General features: G+C 48.7%; 1 protein-coding gene across 1 annotated transcript in view; it reads right to left on the bottom strand.

Moving 5' to 3' along the window:
- Positions 1-462: 462 nt before the first annotated feature.
- zc3h4 (zinc finger CCCH-type containing 4) overlaps positions 463-17,603 on the bottom strand; it is a gene marked incomplete at its 5' end in the record, with an annotated part of 128,263 nt that continues 111,122 nt past the window's right edge. The window contains 14 exons of the mRNA XM_083680554.1: positions 463-3,784; positions 4,943-5,209; positions 5,598-5,920; positions 6,010-6,428; positions 6,580-6,701; positions 7,138-7,279; positions 7,594-7,695; positions 7,817-7,962; positions 8,190-8,289; positions 8,664-8,749; positions 8,855-8,911; positions 9,149-9,422; positions 9,840-9,947; positions 10,097-10,275. Of these exons, the coding sequence (XP_083536680.1) occupies positions 2,088-3,784; positions 4,943-5,209; positions 5,598-5,920; positions 6,010-6,428; positions 6,580-6,701; positions 7,138-7,279; positions 7,594-7,695; positions 7,817-7,962; positions 8,190-8,289; positions 8,664-8,749; positions 8,855-8,911; positions 9,149-9,422; positions 9,840-9,947; positions 10,097-10,275 (4,022 nt within the window). The 3' untranslated portion in view covers positions 463-2,087. The remainder of the gene's footprint in view (positions 3,785-4,942; positions 5,210-5,597; positions 5,921-6,009; positions 6,429-6,579; positions 6,702-7,137; positions 7,280-7,593; positions 7,696-7,816; positions 7,963-8,189; positions 8,290-8,663; positions 8,750-8,854; positions 8,912-9,148; positions 9,423-9,839; positions 9,948-10,096; positions 10,276-17,603) is intronic.

Genomic DNA, 17,603 nt, shown 5'->3' with positions numbered 1-17,603 from the left:
GTCTGAATACTTATGTACGCGAGGTATTTCTGTATTTAAATTGTAACAAAAACTTGTTTTCGTTTTGGGGTATTCTGTGGATTTCATGGCAAATTCTTTTAATTCAATTCATTTTAAATTGAGTCTATAACACAACAAAAGGTGGGAAAGGTGAAGGGGTCTGAATACTGTCCAAAGGCACTGTATATGAAACACAACTCTGCTTGAAAGTGAAGCACAGTAAAATGCATCAACCCAGTGAAACGTATTCATGCCGTGTGTCTGTGATGGACGACGTGTCTTAGTTCTGGAGTCAGGATGGGAGGGAGGCAGGATATGACTCAAAGACAAAGACCATGGCCGTCAGGAAACGGGCCTGGGAGGGGTGGGTCCTGACGTACACAACTACCACCGTCACTCAGAGTAAGCTGTCACACACCTGAATGGAGCTGAGGGGCAGCAGATGAACAACTATTCCAGAAGTCTCCTCACAACTTTGACATTTATTTTATTTTTTTAAAAATACAACAACCACAGAATCATCCATAGAGAGAACCTCACCGCGCTGCAGCCAAGTCCACCAAAGAACAAGACCCAGAGACCGGCGTTAACGGGTTGATCACGTATCGCCTTTATTAAATACTTGACAACCTCACCTACAAGTGAACGATTACAAAATGTTACCTCTCGTTCAAACGGGACACAGTTCAAATGTACAAAGCAGTCCTTATTAAGAAGGGCAGAACAATAAACAAGGAAATAAATGTTTGTATAGTCAGGTCACACCGGGCTTCTGGTGCCTTTATGGAAGGTGAGCAAGAGTGGATTTGATTTGTTTGCATCTTAAACGAAATCAAATAAAAACCAAAATGACAACGAAAAAAAAAAAGTCAGTGTCTTTCTCCTCTCTTTTCACTGTTATAGGCTGCATCCCACTTCAAATGCAGGCAGGAAAATAATGTCTTTCTGTATATAATATAAAATGATTTGATTCAAATGTCAAGTGACAAAGGGAGGAGACTGATATCTTATAAGTATAAAAAAATAAATTAGAATGATCATATTTCACATGTGACAGACAAGACACTCATATCAGTTGGTGGTTTTTAAATTGTACAGTTTTGTCCCTGGAGTAGTGGCAAGAAAGGAAGGGTTGTGATTGCAGTGTGAGCAGATGGGAGACCGTAGTCTTCACCCCCCCCATACCCCTCACACACACACACACATACAGACACACACACAGGAACAAAAGGCTAAGATTGAATAACAGTGCTGACAGAGAAGGGATAAAAATATTAAAATAAAGTTCTGTTACCGCCAGCCGACAGAGGACAGAGACAGGCAGATAGTGCCGCAAATAATACCGACTTCAAATCAAGCAAACAAAAAGTGATGTATTAAAGTTGTACTTAGAATATGTCATATAACTGTTCTGTTTATCTCTACAGGCATGGCAGTGCATGTTCTCCACATCGTTGCTTTTCCCCTCAGTCCTCTGATTGGACGAGAAAAGATCCATTGATTACAATTCTCCTGACACAGAGAGAGAGAGAGAGAGAGAGAGAGGTGATACAAAAAAGATTGTAGGGGTTAGGGTGGGGTCAAAATGAATGGAAAGTCGATAAAGGGAGGGGAAAGCGCGGAAAGAGGCGAGGTACGAACAAATGCACAGGAGAGAGGGGGAGAGGGAGAGAGAGAGAGAGAGAGAGAGAGAGGAGAGTATTAGTGATACAGGACAGCCCAGGACAGCCCAAACCTGCTGTCGTACAGTTGTGCTGTCTTAAAGCAGGGAGGGACTCTGGTGAAGGGAATACATTTATCTACACAACTGGTTGTTTTAAAACAGAGGTCACCCTCTCCCCCTTCCCAACCAACATCCCTGATGCCAACACCTCCCCCGCCCCATCCCCCATCCCCAGTCTGTTATAGAATCTGATCTGTAAATACTGTGGAACGGTGGACAGACGTAGAGACGGACACGTCTGCCCCAACAACATTCACTAGTCTCTGTCACCAGGCCGGCCTCCTCCTCAGTGCACTCCTTCTCCTAACGCCTCAGTCAGAGTTCATACATCTAAAACAACCAGCCAGGTGGACGGGGTCAGAGGTCACTGGCAGAAGGGCGAGGCTGTGGGGTCGAAGCCTTTGAAAACGTCTTTCAGGGAGCCATTGTCCTGCTCAGTGGGGCCCTCTACTGGCTGGGCCGGGCTGTTCCCTCCGAAGGGGCTCCCAGAGCCACTGGGCTTGGAGGCCTGTTTGACCAGGCTGAACAGAGAGGAGACGGGGAGGTTGTGGACGCCTGGCGGGGCCTGCTCTGCCGCCCCGAGGGGGCCCTGCCCAGAGGAGGAGGAGCCAGGGGCCGTAGACCCCCCTGGGGCCCCCCCGGCCATGGGCGAGGGGGCGGGCTTGGGCCTGGGCCGGTTGTAGCTGTTGTAGCGGTCGGTGGCCGGCTCCCCGCTCTTCTCCGGCTCAGGCTGGTCCAGGGCTGACTTCCGAACAAACAGGGGCTCCTTGGCCTTGGGCTTGGCCTGCGTGGAGGGGGCCTCAGCGGGCTTGGGCTCGGGGGCAGTGGGGGTGGGAGTGTTGGTGGCGGGGGGGCCAGGGCTCTCAGGCTTCCCAGCACTAGGAGTCCGAGGGTCGTACAGGCTGATGCCGCTCAACACACTGCTGCTGCCACCGGCCGTTCCCCCGGACCCCCCCCCTCGCCCCGCCCCGCCTGCAGACAGCAGCCGAGGGTCGTAGGGGGCGACCGTGTGGGAGGAAGTGAGGACAGGAGGGGGGGGCAGAGGGGCCGGAGTGGGCAGGAGGGCGGGCGGGGGCTCCGAGGGCTGCTTGAGGGCAGACTTCTGAGGCTGGAGCCGGGGGTCGGCGGGGACTTTGCGGGCCATGCGGGGGTCCACGGGCTTGTCGACGGGCGGGGGCATGGTGGGAGGGGGGACTAACAACGCCATGGGAGGCGGAGGGCCCGGCAGGAGGGGGGGGCCGGGCTGAGAGGGGCCGGAGGCGTTGACGGTCTTGAGGATGCGAGAGAGCAGCTCAAAGTCGGGGAGGGAGGAGGGGGGGGGCGAGGGGTCTGAGGAGGAGGGAGGCGGGGTGGGCAGTGGAGGGGGGGGGAGGGTCGTGTGGAGCTGCTGCTGGCTGCGGGAGAGGCGGGGGTCCAGGGCGGAGACGATGGGGGGGATGCCGGGGGGAAGAGGGAGGAGGTCCTGCTTGGGGAGGGGGAGGGGGAGGAGGTCTTCGGGGTTCCAGGTCACCGTCTTGGCGTAGGGGGGCGTGTGGAGGACCACGTCCATCTTGATGTGGCTGAACCTCTGGAGCTGGGAGCGGGGGTCGCGTAGGGCCATGCCCATCAGGGGGTCCAGGGGGATGGGGACCGGCTTGTCCCTCAGCACCCTCTCCGTCTCCTCCTCCTCGGCCTGAGGGGCCGTCAGGGGCGGGGGCTTGTACACCAGGGGGGCCTCGGGCTTGGGGGGGGGCAGAGAGGCTGAGGAGGCGGCCAGCCGGGCCAGACGGGGGTCCGCAGAGGAGGGCGCGGAGGAGGGGGAGGAGGCGGAGGGGTTGGGGGGGTCCGAAGCCTGGGCAGGGTGGTCTGCAGTCCGGGAGAGGCGGGGATCACGGGCCAGTCGGGGGTCTGCCGGGCGGGGGGGTGGGTGGGCCGGGGAGCCTTTGGCCAGGCGGGGGTCACTAAGGGAGGGTCCCTCGGGCTTGGGGGGTCCCTGGCTCTGCTGGCGGAGGGTCTTCAAGATGGACGTCACACTGCCGCCTCCATCTTCATCATCACTAGAATACCAGTTGGCTGAGTCACCTGAGAGAGAGAGAGACAGAGGGAGAAAGAGAGAGAGAAAGAGAGAACGACAGAGAGAGAGGGTCAGTGACAGCGTTGAGGATTCTCTTGACTCCTCTCACACACCAGTACCTAATGTGTTCAGTCATGTACAATGTTACAGCCCCAATTTCACCACAACGTTCCTTCGACATCATGAACATACATTGAAGATGCACACACCAACAGCGCCACTTAGTGGGAGCTACAGATAGTGTTTTTCAGTCAAAGATATGGTATGGGTCCAGAGGATGTTTACACGGCTGAGGGGTCAAAGGCAGGGTCGTGAAGGGGGTCATTACAGACATTTCCTGCCCCAGGACACAACCAAAACAAAAGCAGACAGGAACATGATGTGTACATTTTTTCCGTTGACTTGGCGCAATATTTTCGAGGCTAATACAAACATATCAATCACGCCATTCGCTCCATTGTCATAATCCTGTGGGGTGTAAGTCAGTCACACACAGTGTACAGTGTGTATGTGTCTGTGTGTCAATAGGGACATAGTCCAACATCCTGGGTCTCAAAACATGTTTTGTCTATAGGGAATTAAATAGATGATGTCTGGGGTCACTGGTTCTGCAGGGCAGAACATTAAACCTTTGGAATGGGAAAGGAATGGTACTCCCCAAGACGACCCAGAACACCAATCCAAAAGGAACTGTGTCTTGGACTAAGAGGAGGTGAGCCTATGTTACGTCCCCACATTTGTGTGCGTGTGGTGTCGTTTGTCTGTTTGTGTTTCCCTCTGTCTCTCTCCCAGGTATTGGTTCATCCCCCTGTCAATCATCGTTTCGTCCGTCACTCCCCCTGTTGCCCTTCGACCAATGGGTTCACCTAGCGGCCTCCATCAACCAATCAGACCATCGTCCGTCTCTGTTTAAAACTCCCGCGCACTCTTCAGGAAAGGAGGGGTGTGGTAGCATTGGTTAGCGGTTTTTTCTCTGTCATTTGTAATCATCGTATCCTACTGTTCTTGTTAGTGTCTGTCCTGCATAATTGATGATTCTTCATTTTGTACCGAATCAAAGTATTGTTGCTAGGTAAACACCACATAAAACACTTGGCACTCTAGGTGGTGAGTGTTGGGGAATTCTTTGGCAGTTGGTGAGTGAAAGGCTGTGACTGGACCGGTACCTTCTGTGTCTCTTTCCGGGCCTCCCTCGGCCAGCCTGCGGGCCCTCTCCTCCTCCTCCTGCTGCTTCTGCTGGATCCTCATGAACAGGACCCGCTGGGCCGGGGGCAGGAAGTCCGGCACGCCCATCCCAGCCTGTTGATTGGCCGAGCCTCCGTTGGCCGGACCGTCCGGGCCTCCTCCCATCATGGAGCCGGCCGATTGGTCGCCGAATTTCCCGTCGCCTCCTTTGTTGTCGTCCATGGCTCCGAAGCTGCGGTAGTCGTCACCTGGGAGGGAGGGAGGGGTTTCATCACCGTAATGTAGGAGACCAGAGCCCATGACCTACTCTTGAGGCTCACGGTATCATAAAACAAACAAGTTAGCATCAACATTTAAATGATGAGGGGGAATATTCAGGAGTCATGCAATTTCCAGTGATTCTGCGCATTGTTCAAGTTAACTCATTCAGTGCCGAGAGTGAAATAAAGTCGCCCAAATTGTCAACATTCTAGAGTGCCAACGGTGACTTTATTCACCGATAACGCATAAATGATTTTTGTAGCCAATCAAAGTATTGTTACAAGGTAAATACCACATAAAACACTCGGCACTCTAGGTGGTGAGGGTTCCCAGAATTCTTTGGCAGTTAGTAAGTTAAACATGATCTCAGCTCACCTTCCTCCACCACTCCCTCCATACTCATGCCTTGCTGCTGGTTGAAGAAGTTGTCAAAGAAGTGACCGCTCGGAGGGGGGCCGGGGGGCATCATGGGAGGCCCGTCACCGAAGCCTGTCATCATAGGAGGTCCCCCGGGGCCCATGGAGGGGGGGCCCTGGTTCATGCCGGGACCCATAGCCATGTCTGGGGGCATCATGCCGGGGGGGTGGGGACCCATGTGTCCGGGGGGGGGTCCGGGGAAGCGTGGCGGAGGCCCACTGGGGGCTCCCTGGGGGCCGGGGACTCCTGGTTGGCCTGGGGTAGACCCTGGAGTCTGACTCCTGTAGACAGAGGGGTGGTTGGGGTCAGTCATACTCCTGACATGCATAGGGTGGCTCCACACAACAGGGTGGATGGTTATAAAGCTCACCTGAGTTTCTGGGCCAGCTGTCCGGTGGGCTGCACTTTCAGGTCAAACAGGGAGGGGATCTTCTTCCCCACGTTGCCCCCGCAGGAAGGGGGGGGGCCCATGGACTGAGGCGGGGGGCCGTTGGGGTTGGGGGGACCCTGGAAGATGTTACCGTCCGGGCAGGGAGGAGGTGGTCCGGGGCAGGGACCACCGGGGCCGGGGGGGCCATTGGGGGGCATGGGGCCCTGGGGGGGGACCGGGGGACAGGGGGGGCCAAAGTCCCCCCCGGGGGTGGCGTTGTCAGATGGCCCCGGTCTGGGCGGCGTGGGGAGCAGGCCCACTCCGGGAGGGGGCTTAGGGAGGGGGTTGATCCCCTGCTTCTTCAGCTCCTCCACCTCCTTCTCATCCTCGGCACCCGCCTCAGCATCCTCCGCCAGCATCTACAGAGAGATACAGATGGGTGAGGAGGGCTCAACATGTTGACACACAGAGGTAGAGAGCTCAGATAACATAGGGGCTGTGGTCGTTAAGGGTTAGGGGTTAGGGGTTAAGGGTTAGGGGCTGTGGTTCGGGGTTAAGGTAACGCCTCACCTTGTCTAGCAGGTCCTGGGTGTCTCCCGTCAGTGGCTCATGGGAGAACATGCACTCATCGCCGTTCACGCAGCTCCCTGTGGTGTGGAAGAGCTTGCAGGGGAAGTCACGTACAGGGGAGTTAAGGTGTCATGGGACACTGGATGGAGCTATGGACTGTTCTCTCCACTGGGGGGGGGGGGTACTTGAATACTTGAAATACTATCAAACACTGGAGTGGCTGGAGATGAAGTTAGCCCCCTGTTAAGATGACTCCACAGATATGACTCCAAGATACATTTTCTCAAAGACTAACTCATGACCATAACACACACTCACAACCTGACCAGTACTACCGGGAGGGCATTGACAACCTTATTCTTGTTTATCTGTTCATGTTAGCTGTTATGTTCTCCATACAGATGAAACCCTGAATAAGGCAGCTTTTCTGCCCACAAACAAAAATAAATAAAAACAATGATAGCATCAGAGCAAGAGTGTGCAGCTGTCTTTTACTGATGTTACCCATAAACGCACGTTCTCTGAAGGGAATGTGAAATGTCCAGTAAGTTGTCCTACGTAAGACAAAGTAGTGGCAGTGAAGGATATCGTGCATGTAGGGGCAGTTCTCGGCGCGGGCACAAAAGCCTGTGATGTAGAACTTGCAGAGTTCTTTCTTCTTGGGAAGCTCGATGTCGTGGCTGAAGTTACAGTGATCCCCCTGGAACACAACCACCAAGTCTCAGAGAACCACATTTAACACTTTAAAGTGTCGAGGGTGAATAAAGTCGCCCAAATCGTCAATGTTCTAGAGTGGTTCACCAAAAAAGCATACATTATGATGCGTCATTTTGTAGCCAATCAAAGTAGTGTTACTAGGTAAATAGGCACTCTAGGTGGTGAGTGTTTTGGAACTCTTTGATAGTTAGTGAGTTAAGGATACAGAAAAGATGACACATATAGGAGACTTGACATTCAAATGAGAGTGCCTGAAAAATAGAATTCTTTCTACTTGTTCCGTGTTCGGCTTCTCACCCAGGTACAGCGGCCCTCGATGTAGTACTTGCAGATGGCCTTTCCCTTCTTGTCCTGGTGCTTGTCCTGATCCTGGTTCCTCCTCTGCCCTCCTCCTCCATCCTGAACCACAGAACAAACACACAGAACCAACACACAGAGACAGCATGAGTCGGACTGGGCCATTTCACAGAGGAATGTGCTACCGCTTGGTGGGCGGTCATGTTTGTAGTTTTCTGCTCACCCCCATGTCCATGTCTCCGTTGTTGTTGTCGTCGTCGTGGCCCTGGTCTCCTCCTCCTCCTCTGCCCCTCCCTCGGTTACGACCTCGGCCGCGGTTCATCCCACGACCCCCTTTGCCCCTGCCGCGGCCCCGCCCGCCTTTACCACCTGTTGGAGAAGAGGGAGGGAGGGAGGAGAGGGAGGGAGGAAACACCTCATCAACGGGCTGCAGGTAAAACTCAAGAAGGTCGGTGTCCATTTTGGAGCGGCACACAACGTTTCTGTTTCCAGCCTACTTCCACCGCTGCCTTCTCCTGTGGAGTATGACAGGTGCTTCTGCCAGGGGTGTGGAGGGTCGTAGTGGCAGCAGGAGGGATGTTAGAAGGCCAACTCACCCCTTCCACGGTCTTTGTTCTTCCTGAACTGGTTCATGTCTTTGGAGTAATCATCGTAGTCCTCCTCCCCCATGATGTCATAGTCATCCTCACCACCATACTGTCACAACAACATCAACTAGATTTGAGTCATATTTTATCAGGAACTTTGACTCTTGATTCTAAGTCATTCTTAGTGGCGGTGACAGAAGACTTGATTGAGGAAACTGAGCACACACAGATGCAGTAGTGAAACTGCACAACACATTAACCTGTTAAGCCAAGTCACACAATAACAACCATATGGCTCTGCTTACATTGCTCACACCCCTCTGCTCACATTGTATGGTCAAATCAAATCACGTCATCTCATACAGCTGTAATTGATAAAGTGAAATGGCCTTGGTAGAGGCCCTAGATATGTATATATATATGGCACACAATATTTGTATAAAAGGTTGACCCAGGGGATGAGTGTGTGTGTACGTAACGCACCTCCATATCATCTCCTCCTCCATACATCGTTTCTCCCTCGTCGTTCTCTCCACCAATCTTGGCCCCACGTCCACCTCCTCCTCCTCCTCCTCCCCCACCACCACCACCTCCTCCACCTCCTCCTCCCCCACCACCACCTCCACCTCCTCCCCCTCCTCTCCCACGGCCCCCTCCTCTCCCTCCTCCGCGGCCTCTCATCCCTCCCCGGCCCCGCCCTCTCTGGTTCTTCATACGACCTTTACCTCCTCCTGGCGAGAAAGAGAGGGAACAGCGTCAACACGTTGTACTAATGACAGCAGACCTGGGTCAGAGACATCTCCTCAAACACCTTCAACGGTTCTAACCTGATCCAATAAAAAGTAGAAATAATAATAAATGAAAAAAAGGTTCAAAAGTTCATTTCAAGTATTTGACATCATGTTACATGACCCAGGTGGGCCTCTGGGATAGCTGGAAATCAACGAGGTAAAGGGTCATTCAATCACCTCGGACCCCATTTTTGCTGCCTCTGCCCCCCCGGCCCCCTCCTCCTCCTCCTCCCTCTTTGGCCTTGCGGTACTGGTTCAGTTCCTTGGTGAAGTCGTCGTACTCTTCATCGTTCATCTCCTCCTCCTCCTCTCCCTCGTAGGTCTCCTCCTCGTAATCGTCGTAACCCCCATAGCCCTGCTTGTCCATCTTCATGTAGCTGCCCCCCTTCTTGGGCATGGGACCCCCGCCGTGGCCAGAGGGGGGGGCAGGGGGGTAGCCTGCTCCATGAGACTGGGGGGGGGGGGATGAAGAGAGTGAATAAAGATACAAATCATCTTAGGCCATCACATGACAAAGTACCAGACTGACAGGTGTCTGAAAGTGTGTGTGTTAGTGTTGTTGCCAGGGTAACTCACAACAAGTGTGTGAAAGTGTGTGTGATGTAGTGTTGTTGCCAGGGTAACTTAGGCCAGGTGTGTGTGTGATGTAGTGTTGTTGCCAGGGTAACTTAGGCCAGGGGTGTGAAGGTGTGTGTGATGTAGTGTTGTTGCCAGGGTAACTTAGGCCAGGGGTGTGAAGGTGTGTGTGATGTAGTGTTGTTGCCAGGGTAACTTACGCCAGGTGTGTGAAGGTGTGTGTGATGTAGTGTTGTTGCCAGGGTAACTTAGGCCAGGGGTGTGAAGGTGTGTGTGATGTAGTGTAACTCACGGTGGGAGGGTACTGAGGGCTGTACTCTCGGTATTTCCTCTTCTCACTTGGACTGTAGTCCGAGTCATCGCTGAAGTCTGAGTGGTCATCACTGGAGGAGGCATGACGCTGTGACACACACACACACACACACACACACACACACACACACACAGAAATGAGAAAGAGAGAGTTGAGTGACAAACATCTTGAGAGTAAAAATGTGATCTTAAAGATTTGAGGGTGGAGTGAGCGCACACAGACACACAGACGCCTACTTTGTGTTTGGATTTGCGTCTTTTCTTAGCCCTCCTCTTCTCCTTCTCCCGCTCCCTCTCTTTCCTCCTCTTCCTCTTGCGGCGGTGGGCCTTGTCCTCCTCAGAGCCGCTGGCATGCCTCTCTTTGCTGTGGCGGGGCTTCTCTTGGGCGCCCCCCGCCGCCTCCTCCCCTCCTCCTCCTCCTCCTCCTGCTGCTCCTCCTCCTCCTACGCTGGGCTCCTCTGTCTCCTCCACCTCACCTGCGTCATCCTCCAGCTCTCCTTCCTCCAGTTCGCCATCCTCACGCCTGTGACACACACATACAGACACACACATCACAATGCAGTTGTTTCTGGTTAGGTGTGGGTGTAGGTCATGCTTCACGTTCCAGTGTGAACGTCCCTAGGGGGGGGGTTCCTGGGTCAGCAACATCTCTTTAACAGACAACACCAACTGACATGATGACAGGAGATAAAGGCTTTTTGCTTGAGGAACAGTACAGAGGATTTCATATCAATGGACGGCTGGGATTAAGAATTCCTGCTTTATAGAGACACGGTTGTCATTGCCATCCTCGCGGGCGGACATGGAGTGTTTTTACACCTTTCTGTTGATGAATGCTTTCGTCCTAGGTTATCACTTCATGTTCTAGGTGAATTTATTCTAAATTCTTGGGGTTCAATCAATAATGATGGTGTTTCCTTGTGTGTGTCTTGACTATGGAGGTTCATCTGTGTTACCTCAGGCCACCTACTCTCCTGGCTGTGACCCTGGTCAGATACACGTGTGCTTGTCTGAAGCTGAGGTCAAACATTCACTACACATTAGCCATAGGAGATTGCACACTGTATTGACAGTGTAGCCGAGGTTCTGCTGAAACATTTAGATTTGGAGTTCTGTTTGTTGACTGTGCAGAGAAGTCATCAACTAGGGCCTCAAGAAGTTGTGTTTGTGTGACTGGGTTGATAAAGCACTGATATCGCAGTTGAGCGTGAGGGGTGCTCAGATTCAGCGTGGACACAATTGTGTGTGTGTGTGTGTTTTTGTCATGTGTGTGTTGAAACACTGGGAGTTGGGCTGAGGGAATTCAGGGATGGGACAGGTGTGGTGGTGGTGTGGTGACAGATTTCAGTTCGAAGGAATCTCTTGATGATCTATGTTCTTATGTAAAAACTTGGGGCCTGATTACCTACTGTGTTGTGTCAGAAGAGGGTAGAGTTGAGTGTGATGTCACTACAATACTGGGGTTGAGTGTGTGTGTGTGTGTGGGGGGGGGGGGGGGGGGGGGGTTAGGGTTAGAAAACATCTCACCATTAAAAAAGTATCCATCTGCTCTAAGTGTAAAAACCCTAATGGCCGCATGTCATATTTCAAACTGCATTACAATATAAGTGCATCTCTGCGACCAAATCTAAATATGACTATAAAATGAAGAACTTTTCTCTGAGCTTTCAAAACAACTCGTAGACTATCTGTGGTTTCACACACCCACATAGGCCTTTCTCGTGAACAACATCAGTGCGACTATTAGGCATGTGAGATGTAGTCATCTATATGATCACCATTCAGAGCCTTGTCAATCCAGTATGGTTGGTAGTCTAGGCGGGGCGCTAGGCTGAACGGGTGGTTTTAGCTGACACTGGGGATCCAAACAGGCTCGTGGAACAGGCTCTCTTTTCAGAGACTACTGGCTGGCAGGACTTAGAAACGCTTACACAGTACTAGACTATTCAAATACACACAGGGTTTGAATTCTGGGCAAACAACTTGTGGCCAAGGCAAACAGAGCTGGTCTGGCTGGTGGAATAAGGGATTATGTGATTACATTCTACACCATTAGTCTAACATTACTACTGAGCGTACTGTGAAACACTGGACAGAAAAATAAACGACACAAACTTCGTCATCTATCGACCTGCCCGCACCACATCCTTCACATATTGACTTCCTCTGTAGAGCAAAAAACAACCTTCTGACTCTGACTGAGGACTTCCTGTTTCAAGCCTACATCAAAGACGGTTTATTGTTCGAAGATAGGAAAAACCTGTCAAACCAATGGAAGTAGAACGTCCGCAGTGTCAACGGCTGTGTCTGAGGGAGAGTAGGAGCTTAAAACAGGGGGCAGCCAAACAGGACAGGTGTTACCTCAAATTAACATTATTTCACCAAAAAAGACGCCAAGTTCGGACTGTCAAAGCAGTGGCTGACAGACAACATTGCGTCGAGGGACAGTGCTTATGAAGCCCAACGTGTTTTTAACCAACTCTGACAATTTCCATTCACAAAAAGTGACTGTGTCGGCTTCACCTTTATGCGGCATGTCTGGCTCAACAGCTACATGTCTGTGTCTCCATTTTAGTAGCCTGACCTTTACCCTCAGGCAGATGCGCAGAATCTCACCCCGGTACAGATAACATTGGCTTATGCAATGGCTGAGGGTGTTCGGGTCTCCAGTCAGAACGGTGTGTGTAACCAGGTGTAACTGACAACAGGATAAGAACCAATAAGGTTCCACCTCTGTCTTCTGTCAACAGTTTGACTTGTGACCTGTCTCACCGTGTGAAACGGAATCTAGACCTGCCCATCTGTCTACATGTACAGCAATATTTTTCTTTCACAGAACTTGTCTCTGCAGAGGGGAGGAGTCGACACACATAAGGTTGCAGGAGATAAACAGGCAGTCCAGGGGTCAACAAGTGACTCTGAACCTGCCGACTGATCCCGTTCCCATCTCCCCTCTTCTTCTCACTAGCATGGCTTGACTACACTGACACTTGCACCATAAAAAAGGAATTCAACAAGTCTAAGTCATTACAGCTAGACCCATCAAGACCAGCCATGACAGAAGCACACACTCCAGGCACTTCATGAGACACAAGGGGGTATTTACTGATGAGCGCAGGTCTCTAGCATTGCTGGAGGTTGTATGGGCCCATGCTAGGGGAACAAGGCTTTACTGACACAGCTCTGCCTACTGGCTCCCTGACCCTCCCACAAGCTTACTATGGACATGCAAAACACTACAGAACTGGCCGGTTCAAATCCCAGATATTCTGTATACCACAGAGGTGTGCCTTTGGCACTTGGCCTTGTCTTGAAACTTTCGAAAAAGACATATAGCCAGGGTTACGGTCTGCACCAACTTCTCTCGTTATGCACTACCCTATATCAAAATGCTTTAAAGTAAACAATATATATATATATATATATAATTTAATACTGGACTCATGTTAGTGCCTCTAAGCATTCCATTTATCCATGTATGACGAATTTGGATTCTAGTTCTGATTGTAGCAGTTCTGTTTGTTTGCATTTCTGAAAATTCCATGACTTGGGTCAATATTTCCCGTGGGAAGCTAACTAGCATGGAGATGGAGCACTGTTCTTCTCTGTGCTAACTAGGCTCCCAGAGCTGAATGGCGTGCCATAGCCATGTGGTGGCTGTGAAACACATTATAGCTGGCTAAATCCTTTCCATGTACAAACCACATTGTACGGCTCAGGTAGGCTAATAACTACAGATGTGAATAAAACAACAATCTGGTGAGGCTAGTTCTATTTCCTGACAGATGTGTAGAATGGAAACCCTAACCCTTTGGATATTGGCCACCAGATATAATCTTGCAAAAGCCGGTGAACACAAACAAAAATGGATAGCTGTGGAAATGATAGCATTCTCTATTGTCAATTAAATGTCTTACAGAAATCACCTCTATGGCAATGGCAAGGAACTACAAAAAGAAGAAAGGCCAATGGTTCAACTAGAATCCAAATACTGTACATAATCAGTCCAAAATCATTATCATTTGAAGGATTGGCTCAGTCAATCACACTCAGATGATTATGGTAGCTAGCCAAACTTTTACAGTTGTGAAATATATTTGCACATGCACTGGATAGGGAGTCTACAGTTCAATGAGTCAACTGTGGAAAAGTTTGAAACAATTACCTAATGTTGAAGACTCATCTAAACAGAATAAGTTCACAATACATTTACAATACTACTCATGCATTCATTAGAAGAGGATTAGAACCTACATTTCAATATTTTCTTCATTAAAAAAAAACAACTGGGTCAAAAAGTCCACACATGATCAATAAAAAGTAGAAACCATGGGCCATTATCAAAATTATGGGAAGTACTTACTGTGAGAGGCTTTCTTCACATTGTGCAAGACCCTGGCATAACTATTTTCCAAAATTTTGGAGACATAATTGTGGACTCCCCACTTATTTGTCTTGGGATTGGGTTACATTGGAGATAGGGGGTAAATGGCAAAGACATGGCAACCAGGGAGTTAGGGAACTGTTGTGTTTGACTTTACTTTTTTAACATCTGGAATGCTTTGCAAACGTTCAACAGAGCTCTGTGATAGGATTTGGTGGGTCTTTGGGATAGAAACCTAATATGGCAGTACTAGTCTGTCCTGGGGTGGGAAAAGAGGGCCTATCATAGGGACATAGGGAAATGCAACATAATGTGGGATCACAATATTAAGTTAAATGCATTAAATATACATTGAAGTTAACAGATGGCTCACAACAATGTGGACTGAAAGAAAAAAATATATATATACACATACATATTAAGAGGGTTAGGGTTAGGGTTAATTTGAAATGAACTCGTTTTGTTGCATAATATTTCATATTGGTAATTACTTTCCTTACACACGCCGTCTGTTGATAATAACTAGAAGTCAATGATACAATGTACGGTGTTAATCAACAAGCTCGCCTCAACTAGCAACCCGTCCCTAGCTACCCGGGCTGGCCTGTCAACCATTACAGCTGCGGAGATACGTTCAATTTCGCATTACCTAGATTGCAACGTTGCGTGACAAATAAATCACCCGAATCAAAAGCACAAACGGCATACTTTTAAAGGCCGAGAAGGTGTGTAGCTAATAATAAGCCTACATCCTTTATTTGATGTGTTGTCTGGCGAGCAAGCATATTTTCACTTTTTAGCTAGCTACTATTTTGCTAGCAACTGAGATGGCTCGCCACGTCGTTAGCAGGGGTCCAAACAAGCTTAGGGAAATACATTTGAACGGTGTCCAACTAGCAGTTTGGCCAATCAATTTAAATCAAGTGATTATTCTGATCTCACGATATCTGTAATTGATTCACTAACATGGATATTTTGTGAATTTGTCCTAAGATATTGTTTGGCTAGGCGGGTATGCAAACTGGCTAGTCGGCTATATAGCCACTGGACGTCGTTAGCTATTTCAATCTGGTGTGCAATTTTGCAAACGCGTGTGTTAATTGTGTCCCACCAGTACTTTAGGACCTTTTATAGTGAAATTAATTGATGCCAATTAATTAATGGTTGGAAATTAGCAAGCACGTCAGACAATTATCTAATTTCCTTTATCGAAAACATGTATCTCTTCATTCTTTTCATTGATGGAGATGAACGTTTGCTGGATAGCTAAGTAGTTTTAGCTGGGTCTTTTTTCCTCGGACAATAACTTCTTGAATGAATATGGATCGATGATTAATTGTCAAACGCTGAATAGATCCAAGGTTTATATTTGACCTTCCAGTTTTGCGCTGAGCAACGTTTCAAGATGGCGTTCGTTACCTCTGTACTTGTTCCCCAGAAAAAGGCGACTTTAATCCCTTTGAAAGAAAAAAGGAAAAACAAAGCCCGGGCTTTCTATGCCTAAAAAGCACGGGACAAATAAATAGTTTCATAGAAATATGATTGTAGAATTACTCGACCTTTCGTCAGTGAGAAGGCTGTGTTCGTGGTTGGTTGTTGTTGGGGAGTTTGGATGGACAGTCATGCTTTCCACAGCCATTTCCTCTAGCTACATTTAGGTGCAAAAAAATTATAACTCGACACAGGATTCTACTGGCTTATGCGTCACTTCACTTTGATCTACTGGCTAATTGATTTTTAGGAAGAATTTCAGTTCATAGTAATCAACTCCCCAGTAACAATTGTTAGAGCAATTGGACGAAATGGTGTCCTGAGGTTCCCCGTCCTACAGTTGCGCTGTAAAATGAAACTCATTCACTTAAAATGGCTGACAGTCTTCTCCAGAGGGAAGGGGGCGGACTATTCCGAAAGTGACGACATAATATATTCGTTCGTCATACGCCTTTCACGGAAATTACCGAAGATACTTCGTTTTGCAGTGCAAGGTCTAGATGTATAAATCAATATATCAGTGCTAAATACACGTTTCAAATGCAGTGTATTTGGAAGCCCACCACAACACATTTGTCTACAAGTTATTATGGAATCCTATGTCATGCGATACTTTCTGGTCGACACTCTAATACAGATCATCACACAAAGTAATGTGCTTTATTGTGTTGGTACACAGACACTAAGCATAACTAAATATTTCCGTGGTATTATTTATATATCTACAGTAAGATTATTTTTTATTGAGATCATCATCTGAATACATGTCCAATAGCCCAAAGATCTGCTGGTTGATGGTTTCAAATCTAAACCAGGGGGAGAGAGGGAGGAGGACAGTGTAAGTGGCCTGAGGGTATAATTTATATATAATTATAAGCTATTATATATATATACAGATAGTGTGTGTATATATATATATATATATATATATATATATATATATATATATATATATATATATATATAAGAAATATAAGCTATTTCCGAAACCTGTTGATCCGGGACTGGATGCTTCGGTACCGATGCCCTTCCTGACCCCTGACCCCTGGGCTGGTGTAGGACTCAGTTGTCTATGTGGTTATTGCCAGAACTGGCTGAATGTTTAGCCAGGAATTGGATTCTTGAGGACATGGGTCACACCTCAACCCAAGCCAGTCTGGATGCAGACAGGGCACATCAACTACTGACGCTCTGGTCAGCCCCCTTGCTGATGTCGTCTACTGATACAAACGGGACTATCTGTAAGCTTTTGGCAAATCAAATTGTATTCGTCACATGTAGATTAGATTAGATTAGATTAAACTTTATTGTCATTGTGCAGAGTACAAGTACAGAGACAACGAAATGCAGTTAGCATATAACCAGAAGTGCAAAAAAAGCAGAAAAGTGCAATGTGAACAATATATACAGGTAGTGCAGTATAAGCAGTATATGAGCAATATAAGTAGTGCAGTATAAGCAGTATATGTACTAACAGTAACATTATAAGCAGAATAAATATGGAATGCAGTATGAACAGTATGTACAGTATGTACAGATATGTGCAGTGTATTAACAGTAGCATTATAAGATTAGTAAAAAAATAAGGGTATGTGCATTATGAACAGTATAGACAGATATGTACAGAAGAGCAGTAGTATATAGTATAAGAGCAGTGTGTATAAGTGAAGATACAGTATGTACAGTTTATAGGAATGGTAAGAGTAGTACAATTGTCCGGGGGGGGGGGGGGGGGGGGGGGTGTAGGGGTTAGTTGGTAGGTTGTCACCTAGGTGCAGATGTATGCATACAGTTGTAATTGACAATTGAGTGAAATGCTTTTGGATCTTTTGGATCTTGCTCCACGCTCAACAACAGCAGTCAGCGACA

Source organism: Argentina silus (assembly GCF_951799395.1).
Source record: "Argentina silus genome assembly, chromosome: 11".
Lineage (NCBI taxonomy): Eukaryota > Metazoa > Chordata > Actinopteri > Argentiniformes > Argentinidae > Argentina > Argentina silus.
Note: the sequence above shows the minus strand (reverse complement) of the source record. Positions and strands in the feature narration are given on the sequence as shown.